At 44.2% G+C, this 23,585-nt stretch overlaps 2 protein-coding genes across 7 annotated transcripts in view; one reads left to right on the top strand and one right to left on the bottom strand.

Moving 5' to 3' along the window:
- Positions 1-21,487, bottom strand: part of WEE2 (WEE2 oocyte meiosis inhibiting kinase) — a 33,117-nt gene extending 11,630 nt beyond the window's left edge. The window contains exons 1-4 of one of the 6 annotated variants that reach the window (XM_072999948.2): positions 16,207-21,487; positions 9,737-10,098; positions 3,480-3,679; positions 2,045-2,096 (exon numbers count right to left, since the gene is read on the bottom strand). In XM_072999948.2, the coding sequence (XP_072856049.2) occupies positions 2,045-2,096; positions 3,480-3,679; positions 9,737-10,093 (609 nt within the window). In that variant the 5' untranslated portion in view covers positions 10,094-10,098; positions 16,207-21,487. Of the gene's footprint in view, positions 1-2,044; positions 2,097-3,479; positions 3,680-9,736; positions 10,099-11,145; positions 11,470-11,497; positions 11,656-16,206 lie in introns of those variants that run through there. The other 5 variants (XM_072999944.2, XM_072999945.2, XM_078376251.1 and 2 more) reach the window with 5 other exon arrangements.
- Positions 15,527-23,585, top strand: part of DENND11 (DENN domain containing 11) — a 34,574-nt gene continuing 26,515 nt past the window's right edge. Inside the window, exon 1 of the mRNA XM_072999949.2 lies at positions 15,527-15,847. Coding sequence (XP_072856050.2) covers positions 15,601-15,847 — 247 coding nt within the window. The 5' untranslated portion in view covers positions 15,527-15,600. The remainder of the gene's footprint in view (positions 15,848-23,585) is intronic.

Here is a 23,585-nt window from a genome sequence, read left to right as displayed (position 1 = left end):
AAAAAAACTGCTTACATTAAGGACCAATTTGTGTTCACCAAACTTCATGCACAACTTGTAAAAATCCTGTGAGACACAGATCGTTCCATTGCAGCTGTGTTTGGTGTACAGAAATACACACATAGGCATGCACAAACTCAACATCACGATCTGGTTCAGTGGAAAAGTTCCCGACTGTTTTCCTGCTTTCAAGGTTATTCATCTTGTGAAGAACAGATAGAGTGATGTTGTAAGTCAGTTTGCCTTGTGTGGTTCCAATTTTTTACATCATCATCCCTTTGCCTTATAATAGAAGACCACCTCCATCTGGCTATATCTTTTCAGAAATCTCAGAGGTTCCATTTTTATGCAGAAACAATCCCACAAATAAGAAGAGGCAAATTGCAGATGTCTGTGTGTGACTTCAACAAAGCCCTTTTCCAGCTTTCTTCAAGCTTGTGCCTTCCAGATGGGTTGGAATATCCCCTGCTGGCCTACTCAAGGGCCACACTGGTTGGGGAAAATAGAATTTGTAGTCCAACAGGGCTGAAGGGCATCAAGTTGAGGAGAGCTGTCTAATTTCTGCCACAATTCATGCTTTATTCTAAAGGGGGGAAATAGTAACAGAGACAAAAGCACCCTTAAGTACGTATCAGCCTGTTTTTATTCACCAGAAGAGGGCAATGTTGCTTTATCTCTTAAAAATTCCTATTGGAAATACAGAAATCCATCTAGTAAACACTACTAATTGTGCACAGTGACTCCATGCAGGGGGAGAGTAGCTGAAAAGGGATTTGCACATCAGAACACAAGGACAGACAGCAGAAAATATTTATCTAACACAATGTAAGATTCTCTGTTTTCTCCACCACGGACACACAATCAGAGTCTTTCTGAATGCTTCATTTTCCCCCCTGGTCACCAATACAGTCATTTTAATAATTATAAGATTAAAACACTTAAGGCAAATCTACACATACAAGAACAAACATAAGAGGTTAACCCATCCTACACAGGGCTGTACAACTGCTGAATGAATATTTGGCTTCCCACATATTCCACCGTTTCATCCAAAATTCGTTGCGAATAATTGCATGTGTCAGGGCAGCCATGCAGTGGTTTCCCTCTTCCAGTAGACTGGTCTTTGAGCCACTGGTCATGCACCTGTGCAAAACTGAGGACAATCTGGTGGAGAAGGGAATTGTTTGAATGACTGGCCTTGAATTCTGTATCTCCCCAACAGGACAGTACTGGTTATGGATACTTTCAAATTAAAGGCTTCCAATAAATTAGCTTTCTCTCCAGCTTGCTAGACCCTCATCTTATGTCACCATACATATTTCTAAATGTACTTCCTGTCAAAACACACACCTAAACACCTACACCTACTGGGGCTGTTTTGGACACGAACTGTGCCAGAGCATTTACGAAGTGAGGAAGGCAGTGGATGGCTGAATTGCAATTAACACATTCATCTGTTCCATGTCAGAACTGGTAAAGGTCAAATTTACCCAGCATCATGAATAGGTATATCAATGGCCCAATGGCTAGCTTTATGCCTCATCCTATCCTACTGTTTATGTTACAATAGTTTGTTGCTTAGCCCTGGAGAAAGAGAGAGAGAGAGAGCCGCACCTTTCTGCTTTGTTCCTTTTCTACTCATTTTTTTCAGCCTCTCTCTTATACCTTTAGATTTCAGGCAGGGATCAGATGAAGCAAACAAAGGGTCATCCTTTTGCAATTGAAAGTCGATCTGAATTGCACTTATGTTTTCGTTTTGCTAGTTGTTACTACTGTATTTCTCGTTGCGCTTCGATCCTCCAACCACCACACATGGCTTTGTGAAAATATAATTACAATTTTCTTTGAAATGCTAACATTAAAGAAAAAAAAATAGAATCACGGAATAATTATCTGACTTTAAGGGGACTCACGGAATAATTATCTGACTTTAAGGGGACTCGTGTTGCACCAAGAGTGCTTTTGATTGTTGCCACAAGCCAGTCGTTGCTTTCTCCTTCAAACAAAGAATCAAATGGCATTGATCTACCTGTGCTCTACTTACCTTGGCTGGCAACCCCAGCTCCATCGAACCCCCTTTTTGGCTGGAATCATCCCTACAACAATAAATTCAGTCACATGTGGCATCCTAGTGCAAACATAAGAGTCAATAAGCCTTTCGTTTCACCATTTAAATATTTAAACATGAGCTTCAGGAACTACTCAAGCTTTATAAAGTATTTATACAGGCACGTCTGTGTGGAAGTGTACAGAGACCACTGAAAAATTCACTCTAAGACCACAAAGGCTACAGCCTTTAGCTTGGGAGATTCATATTTTAGATTAGGATTAATTTTAAGGCCCGCATTAATGCACCAGTCCTTGATACCTGGAGACACTGGGACTAGCAATGTGACATTTTAATCATGGAAAATCCAGGCCCTGACTCGTGAAATCCAAGACTCCAGAGCTAGCCTGAGAGAAGGCAATCATCCAACCTCAACAGACTCCCAGAGATCAATTCAAACTTCGCCTTTTCTTTCTGTGTTTTTAAAATGAAAAAAAAAACCCTCTTGTACTCTGAAGAAGAAAGTAAACCAGCTTCCTGGCTGGCCTTTGGCATCCCAGCTCATGTACGAGTGCAATATTCATCGTACGTCAACAATGCAAGCGGTTGGTAGGCTCATTGAAGACTCCAATCCATGGAGAGCTGGCATACTGAATACACCACTATATATTTTTCTCTGTTATTTTTACATTATCTTTTTCCTCCAGTGAGCTCAGGGTAACATATATTCCATTCTTCCTGCATCTTATCTCTGTAACAACATTATGGGGTAGGTCAGACTTAGGGAGAATAAGTCACCTATCATCCCCAGGGACTCCCCTGGACCTCCGAAGTTGAACTCCAATGCTGCAACCAATACAACCAATGCTATCTCTCAATGTCACTGCTTTAACTTGTGTAAATGTTTCACCTCTGCCAGCTAATCACAGGTTTTAGAGCAGCAGGCGGTTATTTCTCCTGTTTATTGTTCTGCGAATGGTCACTGAGAGATAAGCGCAGGAGTCATTTACAAATCAGCCTGGAACCTCTTGTGAAATATGGTGCATCTATGTTAAATATTAAATAAATATTATTATTTGTTTTAACATTGTGAGCTGCCTTGAGTCCCCTCACTGGGGGAAATGTGGTCCGCAAGTGATGCAAAATTAATTAATTAATTAATTAAATGAAAAAAAAGACATTACATGGGAAATGAATGAATTACTTTGCAGACACACTTTGCTTTCAAGCAATGTGCTTTTGGAGGGACAACATTTTACCACCTTTTTGTGAGAAGCTGCTGTCTAGGTGTGCCCTTTGCAATGAGCATCATAAGCCCAACACTCACCACAAAATCTTAAATACCATGGAACATAGATTTTGAAAGCGACCGGATGAATTCAGTGAGTAACCCATTAATAAGGTATCTTATTGTGAGAAGCAAAACACTCACAGCTCCCCTCTCACTTTCCTCTTGCCGCTGGGATGGAAAACCATCTGCCGATAGGACTCGGGTGTAAACGGGTTAATGTTGACCAAAGGAGCTGCAACGGGATCTTCAAGATCGGTGCAAGAAGTGAAGCGCAGATTTCTCATCCCTTTCGGAGGGTATTTTCCCACAGGTGAAGGAAAGGTTGTCTTACTCAAGAGACTCTACAGCAAACCAAACCAAAATGATATCTATTCAGAGTGCTTTCTAGACCATCAGCATTATACAAGCATTCTACATCCAAAGAAAAAGACCTGAACCACAGTAAGTGGTTCTCCACAAGCCTCGTGGCGCAGTGGTTAAAACGCTGTACTGCAGCTAAAACTGTGCTCAGGACCTGGGGTTCAAATCCTAGGTAGCCGGCTCAAGGTTGACTCAGCCTTCCATCCTTCCGAGGTCGGTAAAATGAGTACCCAGCTTGCTGGGGCGGCAATGTGTAGCCTGTATAATTAAAAAATTGTAAACCGCCCGGAGAGTGCTTGTAGCGCTATGGGGCGGTATATAAGTCCAATAAATAAATAAATAAATAAATAAATAAATACGCTCTTACAGTAACAGGCAGAAAACTAAAATGACACCGTTCCTGGCTTGAAGTTTATGGTTTAAAGACATGACACAAAACAAAAAAGGGATAGGGAGGGAAGAGGAAAACAAGAGATGTCCGCTACTGGTTTGTAGCATTATGTGGCTTTTGTGTCAAACAGCTGATGCAGCTATAAGTTGTATTTTTTATTCCAAACTTCAATGATACTTCACAAGCTGTACTGCATAATATGGTTATGCATTCAAAGCACAACTGAATTACAGAAAAAAGAATGCATGCTTGACCAAAGGCCATCCAACCTGGGGGCCAGAATCCTGTTACTACACCAGTGTTGAGTCGAACGACATAAATCTTGGCAGTGAATTTCCTCTAGTCAGAAGTCAGCAATTATACTGTTTGTCATGTTTCAGCCACTCAAACTGGCACAGAATAAGAAATGCAAGCACTGGATTCTCAACTGGCAGCAATTCGCCACTGTTTGACGCCATTGGACTCATGTCTGCATAAGTAAATGATTAGGATTCTGGCTAGTGTTCACTTTCCAAAGGGAACAGTGTTGGTGAGCCAGCTGTACCTGGAAAGCTGATAAGCAGGGGATAAAGCAAAGCAAAGTGTGCTGCTTATATATCACCCTATAGCGCTTCAAGGACTCTCTGGGCAGTTTACAAGTTAATTATGCAGGCTCCACATTGCTCCCATCCCCAGTGAGCTGGGTCCTCATTTTACCGACCTCGGAAGACTGAGTCAGCCTTGAGCTGGCTCCCTGGGATTGAACCCCGGGTTGTGAGCACAGTTTTGGCTGCAGTACACTGCGCCACAAGGCTGTTCTTTGGATAAAACCAAAAATCAAGCAAGGGATGACCCCCAGCTTCTGGAAACCATCTTCCTACTGTGCTAGTCTCCAAGCAACTGAGTTTTTAAACATGGAACTTCCAAACAACACAAGCAGTCCAGTCAATGCCTTCCCACTTGGTGCTGCTTACTGTGTCTACTCAACAACAATTTAGACCACTAGACTCTACTTGATGAGCTACTGCCCACATTTGGGTACCAGTCTTTCATAGAGCTGAATAGTACAATGAGTCCCAGTTTTCTATGCGGGGAATGAATTTGTAAACACACAGGAGTCTAATGTTGTGAGTGGGGAACATCTAGCACTCTAGACACTATGGAATTCAGCTCCTAAAATCTTCATCCAGTGTAAGCAAATTGTTCAGGTATTTCGGGAAATGAGTCTAAAACATCTGGAAAGTGAAAGGTATTCTATCCCAGCTAGGCTTTGTCAACTCTAACTTGCTTTGCCAAATTTCTTAACCCACATTCAAAGTTCACAGCCCTAATCAGAGAGAGAAAAATAAATTTTTTTGGACTGATGCTCCAAGAATCCAGTGGCTGTCACAACCGGTTTGCATACTGGGAGCTGTTGTCCATCTGAGCTCAGGCTTAGATGGAAACAGCTTGTCCAGCCTCGGATGTAGAAGAAGAGAAAAGGCATAAGTAGTAGTTACGGAGAACTGCTTTCTATTGTGGTGGGCTCTGTGTCCATCTCACCAAGCAGTTGCTCTCCACTGTCTCAGGCAGGAATATTTACAACAGGACCAGCTCAAGCTATTTCGCTGACTGGGGCAAAGGACAAGAACGGGCAACTCCCTGCCCTGCATTCCATGTACAGAAGCAAAGCTGGGCTAGAGAACTCAGGAGTCATGAATGCTCCAACTACCGTACAATGGCACTCATTTCACGTGCTAGCAAGGATATGCTCAAAATCCTCCAAGGTAGGCTTCAACGGTATGTGGACCGAGAACTCCCAGAAGTACAAGCTGGATTTCGAAGGGGCAGAGGTACTAGAGACCAAATTGCTAACATGTATTGGATTATGGAGAAAGCCAGAGGCAGTGGAAGACAGGAGCGCCTGGCATTATCTGGTCCATGGGGTCACGAAGAGTCGGGCACGACTAAATGACTAAACAACAACAATGAATGGTATAATCTGCGGAGAAAAGCTACCCTATTTTGGGAGTTGCTCAAACTATCTTAAGTTAGTGGACAATGAGAACAATTACATGTTTAATTGTATTTCAATATTTAATACAGATTTTCTTTTTAATCTTTTTTTGTAATGACTGGTGGAAGCCCTGAGTACTCCATGTGGTTAAGGATTGAACCTTGGACCTTTCTGTACGTAAAAACGTCTGCCTTATAAACAAGCCATTGTCTCTGTCACACTGTGGACAAATCTGTATGAACTGCAGCTGGGATATCAAGAGTCAGTCGTCAGCCTCGATTTTCTGTCAGCGAGGATCTCTGAGACTTAAGAAACAGAAAGGAAAGAAAGCTGCTTCTTTTAGCAGTGCTACAACAATTGGGGTGGGATATTTTTGGCAGCAAAGCTGGCACTGAGCCGCAGATGTCAGTGGAGTTCTCAGCCAACCATCTTAACAAGCAGGAAGATGAAGGGGATTTTCTAAACTGCCCCATTTCAAATTTCAAGAAAGCAAAACACAATTAAAGAATCAATCAGGATTGTGTCTTTATAGCCCACAGAGATTTCATATCTGAGCCTGGGACAAGGAAATGACAGAAGCTGCTTTGAAGAGAAGCTGCTTTTGCAATACGGAGGGGTATTGCTGGCTAGGAAAAAACACACATCGTACTGTATGCTCAACAGAGAAATTCAGTATATTCTTTTGACAGTCAGAAACTCATCTGCCATTCCATAGCATGTATACAAGAGTGAGGTGGTATGGTAGCAACCTACACTCAACATCTCACACTCAACCTTGTTATCTAGAGCAGTGGTTCCCAGTCTTGGGTCCCCAGCTGTTTTTGGACTACAACTTCCAGAAATTCTGGCCTGCACAGCCAATATTGAAGGGTTTGGGGAGTTTTAGTCCAAGAACATCTGGAGACCCAAGATTTGGAACCACTGATGTAGAGCGTGGAAGAGTTCTGTCCTTGGACAACTCTAAGGACCTGGGCGATGGTAAGAGGAAGGAGGCAGAAGGTGCAGTGCCGATTCCAGACATTTTGTTTCTTGACAAGGCGAGAGCTGTTGACAAGATGAATCTTGTGACAGCAGGTTGGAGAAGGGATGAGGTAGACCATGTGCCACAGACATTTTTGTCCTCCAACATCTTCCCACCTCCCAGCACTTTGTCACCAGAGGCAGATGCTTGCCCTGACAAGGTCATCCTGCCCAAGAATCAAATAAGTCCCTCACTGTAATCTGAATATAAAACATATTGAGTTCAACTCCAGTACAAACTGCAGGAACAAGGTGCTAACAGGCTTACAATGGGCCTTGTTACAGCAAAGAGTCATATGCTTTCTGCTAGTGTTTTAGGAAATACAGTGCCACTAACCTAGGGGGCCCAAGTGCTATTGTTAGCCAAGACACATTAGTGGTATATTTCTCTTCCTCACTTTTTGCATAAGTGCAAAACGCTTTCTATAATTCAGAATAATAGAAAGGTATTCCTTGCAAGTACAGAATACCCTGATTCAGTTTTGTTCCCTCCTTCTTTTCCCAATACAGTAGGAAACCCATATCTGCTGAGATTGGTTCCAAGCCCCCCGTGAATACTGAAAACCACAGATAATAGTGAACACTATATAGAGAGCATGATAACTGAAAACAGACTTTTTTTCTACATACATTACCAGAACTGGCCACTAGAGGCTGTCAGAGACCATGCTACCCTGTTTCCCAGAAAATAAGACCTAACCTGAAAATAAGCCCTAGTCTAATTTTTCAGGATGCTTGTAATATAAGCCCCTACCCACCAAAATAAGCCCTGGTTAAGTGCAACCCTGCCCTCCACCTTTGTGCAGTAACCAGAAGATTACATGATTGTAAAATAAAACATCCCCTGAAAATAAGCCCTAACGTGTTTTTTGGAGCAAAAATTAATATAAGACCCTGTCTTATTTTCGGGGAAACACAGTATGTATTGGTTGTTGTGGGTTTTTCGGGCTTTTTGGCCATGTTCTGAAGATTGTTCTTCCTAACGTTTCGCCAGTCTCTGTGGCCAGCATCTTCAGAGGACAGCACTCTGTGCTCTGGTGCAGTTTGTATGGCAAGTATTCATCATTAACATGTACTGTACTGTATTTGTACCACTGTTTCCAACTCCCTCTGAAGTTCTGGTAATACATGTCAAAATAGGGGGTGGTGGATTTTTTTTCTTTTAATCTTTTCAGATTGTGGATAAGTGAAACCACGGATACTGATCCTGTGGATACGGTGGTCCTACTGTGTTCATCAAGGACCCTCTCATACAGTGCAACCTCTAGTTTTTTTGTGGGGGGGAGAAGGGTTCCTATCAAAGAAGTGCAAAGATGTACTCTGAATACCAAGGTCCAAAGTTTAATACTTGATAACTCCATCTAGGGCTATGAGAGCTGCTGCCATTCAGTCGTAGACACTCGTAGGTAAGTGAATAAATTGTCTGAGTGGCTGTTGGGCAACTTCTGACTTTCAAGAGAACCACAGCAGTAGCTCTGTCTTTCTTTCTACATCACTGCCCACTGAATTTTCAACTGGTTCTGGGCAGATTCCCCCCCCCCCCCCATTGCTGGTGGTCAGTGCTGAGACTTCTGTTAAGGTGGGAGCATGGAGAGATACTTCACTCCACACTTCAGTGCAAGCTAAATCTGAGCACCCTGTTTCCTTCAGGATAAATTCATTGCCCGTATATCGGTGTAGGAAGATGTACAGGCCTCCCAAGTGGAATGGTGAAGGTATTCAATGGGGCAGCTTCATTTGAAGGCATTGTGCAGCTCCTTTGGGAGCATGAAGCCCGGGTGCAGCCTCCGAGACTCACTTTAACTCAGAGCTGTCCCAAGACATTTTGCTGACTGAGACAGAGGAGGAAATGTCCCCATGCACCTTAAATAAAGATACACAATACTCATAGGCATCTTAGCTATTTTGGCATGAAAGGCCAAAATCCCATCATCGCGTCTCCCCATCACTGACAAAAGAAGTACAACAGCAGGAAAAGCAGCAAACACAATACAGTGGACCCTCTACTTACGGAATTAATCCGTATTGGAACGGTGGCTGCAGGTCGAAAAGTCTGCAGGTCGAGTCTCCATTGACCTACAGTGCATTGAAAACCGATTAATCCCGTAACAGGCCGTTTTTGTTCCATTTTTGTTCCATTTTGGTTTTTTTCTGGTCTGTAAGTCGATTCTCCGGCTGCAAGTCGAATCTAAATTTTGGGGCCAGAGAAGTCTGTAACTTGAAAAGTCTGTAAGTCGAGCCGTCTGTAAGTCGAGGGTCCACTGTAATTAATAATCAGCTGCCCTTTCATGACATCTGAATCTGCTGTCAAGGGCAGCTACCCCACTATTCATGCTTTGTGGGGGAATTCTAAGACTTGTAGTGCAAAAAAGTAACTTTTCCAAGCTCTGATCAAGTTTAGCACAGTATGAAGCCTACACATAATTGGCAACACTGAATTTCAAGCTTGAGGGTACTTTTCATAGGAAAAAAAAAAAACAGAAAACAAATACACTGGACGAAATCCAAGTCTTAGTCTTACTTTGAATTGATCTAATGAAATCAATGAGACTTCTTGGTCTCAACTCATTTAGATCCCATGGATTTCATTGGGTCTACTCAGGGTAGGGCTTAGATGGATTCAGCCCCTTATTTTTGTTCCTGTCACCTTACCTTTGGGGTGTTTGGAGTGTCACAGAGTTGCAGCTTTTGCCAAGTGACATAATGCAGGGGGGTCCCCGGATAATCCTTCAAAGGAGACGCTTTCTTTCTTTGAGATTCCTTGCCTTTCCTCGTTGGACTTGGCCAAGAGGTTGAAACAGCTGCCGAGAGACCCTCTGGTTGCCTTTGTGGGGTAACTGGAACAGGACAATTCACTCTCCAGTTCTGGGACTCCCAGTTTTTTGGTGGGGTGATATGTCTCGGCTCTTCCTCCTCGATGCAATGGTCCTCTTCCAGCTCCGGGTCTTCACCACAGCTGGAAAAATCCAACCTCTGGATGAAATTGTTACTGTCATTCCATTCATCCATAGTAGCTGTGAAAAGAGAGAAAGCCTAACATGTATAGAGACAAGAGGTGCCAGTTTCCATCTCAACCATGCCTCCAGAACAAGGGTGGCAACACCAGAAATCTTGGTGGTACATACTTGCCCCTAAAACCCAAACTCCGAACACAGACTGTACAATCTATTTTTTCTTCTTCTTAATGGGATAAGTATTTGTACCCTCTAGTGACCAATTTGAAAAATGGAGGTGTGGGGAGAAGGCACGATGGAGGCCTCTCAAAATATACAGTGGACCCTCGACTTACAGACGGCTCGACTTACAGACTTTTCGAGTTACAGACTTCTCTGGCCGCAAAATTTAGATTCGACTTGCAGCCGGAGAATCGACTTACAGACCAGAACAAAACAAAAATGGAACAAAAATAGAATAAAAACTGCCAGTTATAGGATTAATTGGTTTTCAATGCATTGTAGGTCAATGGAGATTCAACCTACAGACTTTTTGACTTGCAGCCACCGTTCCAATACGGATTAATTCCGTAAGTAGAGGGTCCACTGTAACAAACGTGCTCCCATGCTCCCTTTAGGACATGAACCCTTTTTGAGCCCCATAATGGGACCTGCATTTGGGCCTCTGGGGGCCACACATTGCCCAAAGGCCGCATGTTGTCCAGCCCTGCACTAGAAATTATACCAAACCTGCTCCCTATTACTAGTCCCAGTGAAAACAGACCCACAGAAGCAATTACTGAAGAATAAGTCAATGCATATGGAAAGCCCTTTGATGAAGTGGGTCTGCCTAGTTGAGACTTAATATAGTTAATACTCTCCATTGCTAGAATTGCCACCATTGGTAACAGTAACGAGAAAAGACTACAACGGAGTCATAACAGAAAACCTTGTATTGGAAAAGAAAATCCCTTTTTCACACCGAGAGAGGCACAGCCTTAGGAGATTCCTCAGGAACAAACAGATAATATTAAGCTTGATATTTTATGTCAGTTCCTTGGAGGGAAACTCCCACTAAAACCCAGTGGGATTTCGTTCCAAGCAAATACAAATAGAATGAGCCTGTACCCAGGTTTTGCGTTCATTAGGAAAAAAGCATTCAGCCTACAGCTGGTCTCACACAAGGGTTGAAGTCAGTCCGCACACACGCCGGCTAGTCCGAGGAAGGTTCTGCATAATAACCCCATTTATCCAGATCTCCAGACCACAGAAAGAAGGACCCTCTACTCTGTGCAGGTGCAAAGGCTCTCAGCCAGCTAGCAAACATTTTCCACCAAAACCCATTCTGTGTGGGGGGAAAAGGGGGGGGTGAGATCCCTTATTAAGTGCCCCACACAATGTATAATCATTCAACCGTGGCTGCACTCTTATTAAAGAGAAACAATAAAAAAAATGCACAGTATCTTCTGTTTGAAATTACCCCTGACCATTTCCTGCTCTCTTCTTCCTGTTATTACCACTGCTGTGAAGTTAGGAACCTTAATTGCCTGCTGGAAAGGAGGTTTTGTAAAAGCACTTAAGAAGAGCTACTTCCTCCATAGTCCCAGCTTTTACCATGATCCATTCTGCAAGGACTTACTAGAATGAGGGGAGGAGGTTGCAGGATTTTTATTGGAATGCATCTCATTTGACCCAAAATAGGCCACGGGGCGGGTGGCTTATGCAATGGGAAAGCGGGAAGATTTGCAGGAGGGCAAAAATTAGCATATGTAATACTTTGGAAAATATGTAGTGGAATTTTTAAAAAAATATATCCAGCCAAGCATCTCACTGCACCTTTAAGACAATCCCACTTGATTTGGCACAAGGTTTTGCAGACTTAACTCACTTCTTCAGATCACAGAATGCAGGAGTCAAACCACAGGCTTATGTGCTCACTGCTTCCAGTCGTAGGGGCAGGACAGAATGAAACCAGAAACCAGAAAATTGCAACTGCATTAACATCAATCAGGCCCTTTTAAAGGGTGGGTTTTAGAATAAACATCCTGGCCGAGAGGAGGTCAGTCACATACTGTCAGTTGCCCTCTGAAGTGTTAGCAATGGAAGATATTTATTTATTTATTTATTTATTTATTTATTTATTTATTTATTTATTTATTTATTTATTTATTTATTTATTTATTTATATCCCGCCTATCTGGTCTGATTGAGACCACTCTAGGCGGCTTACAAAACATGTATGTGTATATGTAATATATGTGTGATATTATGTTAATTATGTTTGAAATGCATTGCTGGAGGAGAGCTTTGCTGATACCTTAGACTGGCCAGAAAAATAAGTGGGTTCCGGATCAATCAAGCTTAAACTACAGTATCTCTGGAGCCAAAAATGTTGAAGCTTGAGGCTGTCCTATTTTGGGCACCTCATGACAAGGCAGGATTCTCTGGAAAAGACAATAATGCTGGGAAAGGTGGGAGGCAGCAGGAAAAGAGGAAGACCAAACAAGATGGACTGACTCTCTAAAGGAAACCATAGGGTTGAGTTTAGAAGGGACGAACAGGACTGTTGAGGACAGGACACTTAGGCGATTGCTCATCCATGAAACTAGGAACTCCAAATCAGAGGAGACTGATCATCTCCTCCAGACAGATTCTTGTGTTGTTTTTGCTACAAGAGACTTCCTCCTTTGGAGGTGGGGTGGGGAGAACATTTTATATGGAATTTATTACAGAGGAGGTATGCAGAAATGTTAATGGGGGCTCAATATTTGACATGTACCCAGATTTGATGATGCAAGAAGAACAATGAACTTAGTTTCTGAACCAATGCAAGTCCACAAATGAATCGTTGCTGTACAGGTTCTCTACTATGGAATATCCAGTGGGTGGTGTAGTGGGTATAGTGACAGTCTAGAACGTGGAAGGATTGGGTTCAAATCCCCACTTAGCCATAGAAATTCACTGGGGATGTGGAATTGGTAAAGGTAAAGGTTCCCCTTGACATTTAGTCCAGTTGTGTCCAACTCTAAGGGATGGTGCTCATCCCCGTTTCCAAGCCGTAGAGCCAGCGTTTGTCCAAAGACAGTTTCCGTGGTCACGTGGCGAACGCGACTAGACACAGAACGCTGTTACCTTCCCACCAAGGTGGTCCCTATTCATCGACTCACATTTGCATACTTTCAAACTGCTAGGTTGGCAGGAGCTGGGACAAACGACGGGAGCTCACTCCATCGCATGGATTCAATCTTGCGACGGCTGGTTTTCTGACCTTGCAGCGCAGAGGCTTCTGCGGTTTAACCCGTAGCGCCACCACGTCCCTTGCAGAACTGGTAAATCCCCTCCTTAAATATCTCATTTACCTTCAAAGCCCTATTATCAGGATAAGGCAGTTCCAACTTTAAGGCACATAGCTACAGCTATATTTACTCTACTATAGTAGATAAGAACTATAGAATCCCATGGAAAAGCTACCAGCAATAGAGGGTGCAAATAAGGGGAAAATATTTTGTAGTAGAATTTTTCTTGTGGGGAAAGGTGTCATGTGGGGAGTTTGATAGTGAGAGATCAAATTGAACAACCTTGCAGTCCTAAGCCTGAAACCTGTTGAGCGTAGTGAGTTTCATTTTGGTGGTAAACCCAAGTGCTGAGTATACATGACACAGAGATTATGCTGCTATATATGTGATATACATTTACTTTTGGCTAGGTACTACTTTAAGGGGATGTGGTGGCACTGCAGGTTAAACCGCAGAAGCCTCTGGGCTGCAAAGTTGAAAGATCAGTTCAAATCCACGCAACGGAATGAGCTCCCATCGCTTGTCCCAGCTCCTCCCAACCTAACAGTTCAAAAACATGTAAAAATGCGAGTAGAGAAATAGGTACCACCTCGGTGGGAAGGTAAAACGGCATTCCCTAGTCACGCTGGCCACGTGACAACGGAAACTGTCTTTGGACAAGCGGTTGCTCTACGGCTTGAAAAACGGGATGAGCACCGCCCCCTAGAGTCGGACACGACTGGACTAAATGTCAAGGGGAACCTTTACCTTTACTAAGTACTACTTAACACAGCTGGGATTTACAGGGCAGTTGTTCAAGTTGACTCAGAAGCCCCTGCATTGCCCAAGGGATCTTACAGATAACTACCTGCACCCCAAAATCCAATGGTAAGGGTTCTCCTTGACATTCAGTCCAGTCGTGTCCGACTCTAGGGCGCGGTGCTCATCCCTGTCTCCAAGCCGTAGAACCAGCGTTTGTCTGTAGACAGTTTCCGTGATCATGTGGCCAGCGTGACTAGACATGGAACGCCATTACCTTCCCACCGAGGTGGTAACTATTCATTTACTCGCCTTTTTTAAGCATGCTTTCGAACTGCTAGGTTGGGAGGAGCTGGGACAAGCGACGGGAGCTCACTTCGTCACGTGGATTCGATCTTACGACTGCTGGTCTTCTGACTTTGCAGTACAGAGGCTTCTGCACCACCCCCACTAAAATGTACCAGAAGGTTCAAATCGTCCCTGGGACTTCAGAATTCACTTTGTACTAGTCACTGTTTTCACACCCACTCTATCTCATAGGGTTGTTATAAGGATCAAAGGACATCTCCTTGATGCTCCTTCTTGGAAAGGGGAAAACTATACAGTACTTTAAAGAAATTCCTTTACATCTACTCGGGAGGCAAACTTCTCTTATTTCAGTAGTAACACCTATCCCCAAGTGGTCAGTGTAACGCAAAGGCTTACAGAGAAATCCCAGAAATGGATCCCTCTGGGCTAAACCCAAATATTTGTTCCGGCTGGAAAGACCTCTTAACTCCCAAGAGTGGGCTTTTAAGGGCAATAGTGTTGCACATACAATTCGTTGTTTCCCTGGATCTATTCCTGTTGATTTTATTACTGCTAGTATTCAGTATTGATTTTATTACTGTTTTTAATGCAATACCGTACTTGTTTAATTTCCTTTTTAACATTTGCACACCTCCTGGTTTTTTTTTTAAGCTTCTACATATTGTCTTTTTAATGATGCAAGCTGCCTTGGGTCCTTTTGAAGAAGGGCGGTGGGCTATTTTAAATAATCAATCCATCAAGCAAGCCGGACCAAGCGGAGTTTGGAAACCCCCCCCTTGAGTCCCGTGGGGCTTTTCTCTCAGGGAAAGCGACCTGAACTTCTGTAGCCCTTTCTGGGGTGTTAAGCTACGACAAGTTGCTCCAGAGGGTCCCTTGGGGTGGGGGGGGGGAGAGATGTTTTAGGCGCCGCCGTTCAAAGGCACCCCTGCTGGGGGAATCCAGCGCGCGTCGCAGGGGGACTGACTTCCGAGGAAACCCGGAGCCTTGCGGGCTAGTTTCTCCCACCCCCCGCCCGCCTCCCCCCGGCGCGTTGAGGATCGGGCCCGCCTGGATGCCTCCTTCCTCGGCGGAGCCGGGCAGACGTCAGCTGACCGGAGACTTCCCGCCCGGCCTGCCCGGCTCCAGGCCCGCCCGCCCGGCCGGAGCCAACCCGCGAGGCCCGGAGGCGGGGAGCGGGCGTTTCCAGAGCGGCCCGAGCGCCTCCCCTCCCTCCTGCCGGCGCGCCGCATCTGGCTGGGCCATGGGGGAGCAAGCCGACGACGCGCCGCTGCTCATCTGGGCCGAGGGCCCGGCCGTCTCCGTCCCAGAGCCGGCCGCCGAGCCCGTGGGCTGGCGGGGCTCTCGCCCTTCCGCGCCATGGGCAAGCGGCGGTGGCAGCGGAGGGCCGCTAGGGGATCCGCCGTCGGGGGGCTCCGTCGGGGAAGCGGCGCAGGTGGAGGAGGATCAGATCGTGGCGGTGTTTGTGGTCACTTTCGACCCCCGCTCGGGTAAGCGCCGCCGGGGCTGCGGAGCGGGGAGGGGTGGCGGTGGCGGTATTGGTGGCGGAGGAAGAAGAAGCCCGGTTTCTGCCCTTCTAAAATCCGGATCTGTTTGGGAGGGAGAGTTGCCTGCGAAGTAGAACCTCTCTCTTTCCCCCCCCCTTCCCCGGTTGCTCAAGGTTTTAAGAAGGAGCAGGAATTTGGTGCGTGACTTGTTTGGGCGGATCGCTTTTCGTGGGAGTCCCTCTGGCCATGTGCAGAGTGCGTCCCTCCTTCCCCCTTCGCACGGAGGGGCGGCACTGGCTCTCCTCTGAGCCACGCGCGGCCCCGCTTTCCAGCTCGGACGAGGCTGCCCACCTGGCACTTACCTTTTCTCCGGAAGGAGAACGAGCCGGGAGGGAGGATGATGCGCCAGGCTCTGTCTTTTGGAGTCCAGGTGTTGTCTCAAGGTAAACAGGAACTCCTCCGCCGAGGAGGAGAAAGGCTCGTACCTGTTGGTTTTTCCATTTCCTTCTGCTCTTTTTTTTTTTTTAGCAGGTATGGTGGCGATGCAGAGCCGGGGCACCTTTTCCCCACATTCTGCCTGGGACTACAACACACATCATCCCTACCCAAACTTGGTTCTAATATCCGAATCCTATGTTCGCTGCCCTCTTGGCTGCTTTTTCCTCTCAAGAAAAGCCTGGGAAAAGTTATTTTTCCAGCCTCCAACTCTTGGCATCTGCTAGTTTCTATGGTCCATGCTGGCTGGGAGTTTTTAGGACTTGTTTTAAAAAAAAGTAACTCTTTCACACGCTTTCTGCAGGTAGACTATGTGGGAAGATTTCTTTCCCAATCTGACTCACTAGGTGTTGTTGGGCCACAACTCTGAGTATTCCAGTCCAGTTTTGCCAGGGGGTAGGGATGATGGAGGGGTTGTAAGTAGCCCAACCAAATCTTGGGATTCGAAGTCAGGAAAGACTTTTGGAAATGGTGGTCTGGTGGAGTAATTGAGATCTTCTCCATTTAGAGATGCCTCTACCACAGAAAGCTTGTTGAAGGTGGAAGGGCAGGACCACGGCCAAGAATGTCTCTCGCATACCATCCCAGAGATCTGTCATACCACCTCTCTACATCCTCCTCCTTCAGAAAAATTTTGGGCCTTTAGATTTAATGGGAGCTTGTCTTCTCAAAGCTTGTTAGAATAGGAATGTAGGAAACTGCATCTTGAGGCGTCTGGTTCAATGTTGTCAACTCTGACTGGCAGCCGCTGTCTTTCCTCACCCTACTTGGAGGTCTCCTGTTTTGCTTTTTGTTATTCCATTCAAATATTAACCAGGTCAAACCCTACTTAGCTTCCAAAACCGGTGCGTTCAGGATGGAACCGTAGTATGAAAAAAAGGGACCCTTATTCTGGATTGGACCCACCTCTCCCCTCAAATACCACGAGTGTTTCCTGGTGGCAAGGTGAAGGCATTTTGTTGCCACAGATGTTGGTGGTCCTTCCTGCACCTATTCATTTGTGTGTGCCTGGGTGCAAAAACATAGGGAAAAAAATTGAAATAATATATCTCATTTTGTGAGCTTTTGAGGAGTACATTCCATGTCTTCAGACACTGCTCCCGCTAAACTAATGCGTTGGTCCCCAAGATGTGCCAAGGCTTTTCTTTCTGTTTTTTGTTTGTTTTTTGCTGAAACAGACTGACACAGCTGCCTCTCAGTAATGTACCCATGGTAGCAGGGGCCTGTGCAGTTCTGTGGGGAATTGTGTAGTGAAAGCCAAGCTCTCTTGAAATGAATTATCTCAAGACACTTCTTGTATTAATTATATTTATGTCCTGCATGTCCTCCAGTGAGTTCAAGGCAGCATGTCCCTGAATTTGTTGTCACAACAGTCCTGTGAGGTAGTCATACTGGGAGAGCGTGGTGGTCAAGGTCACCCAGGGAGCATCGTGGTGCTATGGGGATGGGATATATACCTGGAATTCTCTACTGTAGTTCCCATCTAGTATGAACCACTATAGCGCATATTGACTCCTCCTCCCCGCCCCCGCCCCTTTGCCTCATAAATCTGTCTGTATCTCAGAGATTTGAATATAAATATTTCATTGGATAACATGTCCCAGAATCACAGTAATCCCGTTAGTTAGCTTTGTGCCATCAAGTCAGAACCAATTTACAGCTACCTTAATAAGACTCCCAAGGTAACTGAGATATGTGAGTATTGGTTTTATCAGTTCTACTGATCATTGAGTTTCCATGGCCAAATGGGGATTTGAACCCTGGTCTCCAGAGTCCTAGTTTTTTACTCTATATCCACTACAGCACACTCGGTACCCTATTAATCCTGTTGTTGCTGCTATGTGTCGACGTATGGCAACTCTATGAATTAACAATCTCCAGAATGTCCTGTCCTCTACTACAGCCGTGCTCAGGTCTTGTAGATTCAAGCCTGTGGTTTCTTTAGGGAATTGGTCCATCTTATATTTGGTCTTCTCTTTTCCTGCTGCCTTCCACCTTTCCCACCATTTCCCAGTAATCCTGTGGCACTAAAAAAAATTTATTATTGCTTACTGTCTTGCTATAGCAAGAACATTTCCTCATACTAGTAGTAGGATCTTTTCCCCACAGACTGCAGCAAGTTTGGGTGATAGAGTGGCATAGCAATGTGTTTCTTCCAGAGTACAAAGTGGAAGTGAAATAGTTGAAATTCGAGGCCAAACATTGCACGTGTGAAGAGCCTCTCCATTTCCTGAGGAAAATATATTGTCTCTTCTCATTCCTTGAACTTTGCCCACTGACATAAGCAGTACTGTAAACACCCTGGAGTGAGATGGGATGTGTATGTGAACTGAAATATTGATACCCTTCTCTCGCTCCCTACCATCCAAGCTTTGGTAACTTGAGGTAGAATTTGTGTACAAAAATGGGCCTTTATTTCCACCCAGTAAACAGCAGAGCATTGAGTCACTTGATGGTTAGTAAATTTAGGAGAGGCAGACGGACACAATGGTTGAATAACAATGATGTGCTTTCAAGCTGATTCTAATTTGTGATAACCTTCTCAGAGTTGTAAAGTACTGTACTTAGAAATAGTTTAGCATTCTGGGTTTGTACAGCTTGCCCAAAGCTTCACTAGTGACAGGACATACAACCCCGTCGGCCACACATGTTCAGGATGAGCTCAGCAGGCCCCCTCCTAGCCATGGGGATTCAAAGCCCCTAGTTCTGCTATCAGGTAACACAACGTACTGAGTTATACCAGTACTTAACTCCATATGAATATTCATTAATTTGAAGTAACCTTCCCTAGCCTAGAGGTGTCTAGACTTTTCAGATGACAACACCCAAACTCTGCCTGAGGGATTCTGGGAGTTGTAGTCGAACACCTCGGAAAGGCTCCGGCTTGAGGCAAGCTCACTTCCATCATTTATTGCCAGCAGGTACGGGGGCCATTGTATGGGTTGCACCCACCAGGAATATGGGAAGGAGCAGTTTCTCTTCAACAAGGAGCATTATTAAATTTATTTCAATTAGAGGTTGGTGCCATCAAATGGCTCCTGAACTCTGTCTACCCTACATCTCATTTTCTTTTAACTCTTAATTATATAAGGATTGATTGTTGTGGTTACTTGGTTGGAAAACATGTTGCACATGCTTAGATTTTATTTATACTGTAGGTTACTACTCCTGCACTTGTCCCTGAAATAAGATTTTATATTGAAAACAGGATGAAAGCCAGGATGGTGCATTGTAGTGGTTTCCAACCTTGGGTCCCACATGTTCTTGGACTGCAACTCCCAGAAATCCTGGCCAGCACAGCTAGTGGTGAAGGCTTCTGGGTATTTTAGTCCAAGAACAACTGGGGACCCAAAGATTGAGAACCACTGGTGTCGTAGATATAGTGTTGGGCAGACTTAGAAGATATGGGTTCTAATCCTTGCTCAGTCATATTGTGGAAGACCACTCCTTGAACGTTTCATATACCTCAAAAACCTTGTTAGGGTTACCATAAGTCAGAACTGACTTAACACATAGCAGCAACAACAACTGAAAATAAGCCCAGAGTTGAGATTAAGTCAAGATTTATTTATTTATTTGCCAAGGGTGATCAGAGCAGAGTATAGTATGGAAGAGGAACTTCTGGCCACAAATTTTCAAACTAAAATTCAAACAACAATCCCTTACTATTAAAAATTTCTCACTCCTCAAGCAGAAGCATCATTGCAACATTTTTGGTGATGTGTCTCGAACCAGTGTTGGTTAATCTTTGGTACATTTAATGCTTCCTTTTCCTTGTGTTGCTTCTTTGACTCTTTGCCCACCATCCTGTTGCATGAGCAGGTTGCAACAGAGCTGTGCTCCCATTTGCAAAGAAGTCGCTTTGGCAATACACCCAGCATAGTATGGTTTCATCAGTTTGAAATGAACATCTTACTCAAATGAGGTGCTTATTCTAAAGGCGTAATCTTACGTAGCTTTACATGGAAATCCATTCTGTTGAACCTCTTGTAGACATGCAACAGAGTGGACAGCTGCGTAGTATTTATACATCCTTACCTTGAAGAAATTAAGAGCAGTCATTTGTTTTCTTGTTAGGCCTGATTTTTGCATTTATAGATCATCCTCTCAGAAACAAATTCTTCCAATATGTGACTCTGCAAATAGGTGTTGGACCGCAAATCCCATCCCTCCTAGCCAGGATAGCTGACGGTAAGGATCAGAGTTGTAATCCAGCAACCTCTGTAGGACCCTATGCTCCTCAACTCTGCCCACCACCTTTTGTGCATATTTGTACATTTTTTGTAGTCATTTAAGTCCACCTAGTTTGGGAGGCTGTTGAGGAGGCCTTTTGCTTCCTGAAGCTTATGGCACACAGTTTACTTTAAGAATCCTTACTCTGTAGTTTTCTTAACCTTTGCAGCTTGCCAAGACATCACACCGATAAGTCTGTTCAGATTGATTTCAATATTGACAATGAATAAATCAATCATTGTCATCATCATCTTATGGTGGCTGTTTCTTTTTTCTTCAGCAATTGCATAATATTTTCTGGAGTTGCTGGAGGTGTTTTGAGTGATTGCTTTAGGGACGGTGAAATGAAGTGAGGTGAGGTAGGGTGAAGATGAGTGTTTTGAAAGGGCACAGGCTTTCACTGAGGATGTAGGTCATTGAGCCTGCCTTTATCTCTCCTGAAGATACTGGAATGGTAACTTCAGACTTCATATTTGTGCTTTGTACTGACATTTATGAGAGCCTTGTAAATAAGCCAGTCATATTTACAAGCCAACAGATTTCGTATTAGCTTCCCATAAGGCTTGCAGCCTGCATTTCAATGCTGGGTGTATTTAAAGGGGGGGAAGCTCTGTCTCCTATGACCCACATGGATATGTAGGTTTCTAGCCTTTCTACATGCTGTGTGTTATCGAAAACATCACCTGCTGAATCGACTGGCAGGAGAGAGGGATGGATCTGCTGGTCACAAAGAGAGACGGTTTCCTTCTTCTATGGGTACCATAGAAACCAAGTGGGCATTTAAAAGAGGAAAAGAGCGACCCCCCCCTCACTTTCTCATTCTGTGATGTCTTGGCAAATTAGTAAACACAAAGCTGATTGATCAGGAAGCAGACGCAATGGCACCTTTGTTTACAAATTCTGACTTGACTGATTAGCCCAACTGATGGTTGCAGATAACTGCATTTCTGGGCATTTAGGGTATGTGTAATTGTTGTGTTGAGCCAGGGCCAGCACCGACAACTGATACCCTTGCACAGGTTGCATTTGGTTTAAATTGATTTTTAAGATTGATTTTAAAAATTTAATTCATCAGTTAAATTAAATTGATTTAAAAATATTGATTTTTTAAAAATCTACTGTGCTCTTGGGCAGTTGCTAGGGCCCTCTTTGTCTCCTCTCACTCCAGGTCTGGTTTTTTGTTTGTTCAGTCGTTTAGTCGTGTCCGACTCTTCGTGACCCCATGGACCAGAGCACGCCAGGCCCTCCTATTTTCCACCGCCTCCCGGAGTTGTGTCAAATTCATGTTGGTTGCTTCGATGACACTGTCCGACCATCTCATCCTCGGTCGTCCCCTTCTCCTCTTGCCTTCACACTTTCCCAACATCAAAGTCTTTTCCAAGGAGTCTTCTCTTCTCATGAGATGGCCAAAGTACTGGAGCCTCAGCTTCAGGATCTGTCCTTCCAATGAGCACTCAGCGTTGATTTCCTTTAGAATTGATAGGTTTGTTCTCTTTGCAGTCCAGGGAACTCTCAAGAGTCTCCTCCAGCACCACAATTCAAAGGCATCAATTCTTCGGCGGTCAGCTTTCTTTATGGTCCAGCTCTCACTTCCATACAACACTACAGGAAAAACCATAGCTTTGACTATTCGGACTTTGGCAAGGTGATGTCTCTGCTTTGCAGGGTGATGTCTCTGCTTTGCAAGGTGACTGTCTCTGGTCTGGTACTCTCAGGTAACGTCCAGTCATCGAGTCTAGGTATTGCTTTTCATTTCCCTAGCAGGGCTGTCCGGTATTGTGGGAAGTTAAGACAGTGGCTAGATTTTTGCAGCAGTGATGCTTCTGGCCGTGGATGCCTGCCAGACAAGAGAGACAACTGAAGGATGCTTTATTCGGCATTAATTGCCCTCTTTAAATTATTCCGAAAGCCCACTCTGAGTACAGAGTACCTGGTCCTTGTCTTACTAGGATCCAACAATGTTTCACAGAGCCTAAAGCAATTATGGATTCCAGTAGTTGTCAGATTACAGTTTGCAGAGATGGCGTCATGAAGATGTCCTGAACAACAAAGGGGAAAGGTTGGGTTTCTGAGGAAGGTGGACTTGGGGGAGCAAAGATGGCAGCCAGAAATCTCACTGGACGAGAAAGCAGAAACTTTGGTGTAAAAACTGTGAAAGGGCTTTTGAAGGCAACTCTGGAATGTATCCATATTTTTTTTTGCTTGTTTCTGCAGATCTACAGAGCTGTTATACATGAAAGATTCCTTGAAAGATGAGACACATGATGAGACACATGAGAACTGTTTTTCTCCTTTGTAATAAATATAGACAGCTTTATTGGGTGTGCCAGTCTTAAGCATAGCACAGTGAGCATTACAATATCCATGGATAAGGAGAACCAATGGCCAAGTTAGTGTTACTGTTTATCCAAACTTTCCCCTTCAACAATGCTGAAGGTTAGGGGCACCAGATTCCCGTGATGTATAATTCTTATGCCGCCCCCCAATAATGTAACTACAAAGCATAAACTGTTGATCAAGACTGTTTACAGAATAGTCCTCTCTTCCGTAGTATTGACAACCCTTTCCATACAGTACCATGTGTACTGAGCCTTAAAGGTCCTTATGACCTCCAGATCTGGAGGTTGAATTAAACATGTTGTGTTTAGTGGCAAGTAAACCACTTTAACGTCTTAGATTTTTAAATGTGTAGCTGGTCAGGGGCACAGTATTTAATGAATATTTATTTATCTACTGAAATAAAATATTTTTTATAACCAAAACTGCTGCTTAGACCAGTGCAATTCAAGGAACAAGTGGTTTTTCTGTCTCGCCTAATTGCACAGGCAGTCTTAAGTGCGGGCCTCTCTAAAACCGGCAAATAAAAATTCATTAGAACGAGATTAAAACATCTAACAAAAAGCTACATAAGAGAATGGCATTCTGAAGAAACACAGTCATTCTTAACTCATTTCACCTTGTGTCTTTTGCATCTTTTTTCCTTATGAAGAAAACTAATGATAGTATCAACCAG

Source organism: Pogona vitticeps, chromosome 5 (genome assembly GCF_051106095.1).
Source record: "Pogona vitticeps strain Pit_001003342236 chromosome 5, PviZW2.1, whole genome shotgun sequence".
Classification (NCBI taxonomy): domain Eukaryota; kingdom Metazoa; phylum Chordata; class Lepidosauria; order Squamata; family Agamidae; genus Pogona; species Pogona vitticeps.
The sequence above is the reverse complement of the archived record's forward strand: the minus strand, read 5'-3'. Positions and strand labels throughout refer to the sequence as shown.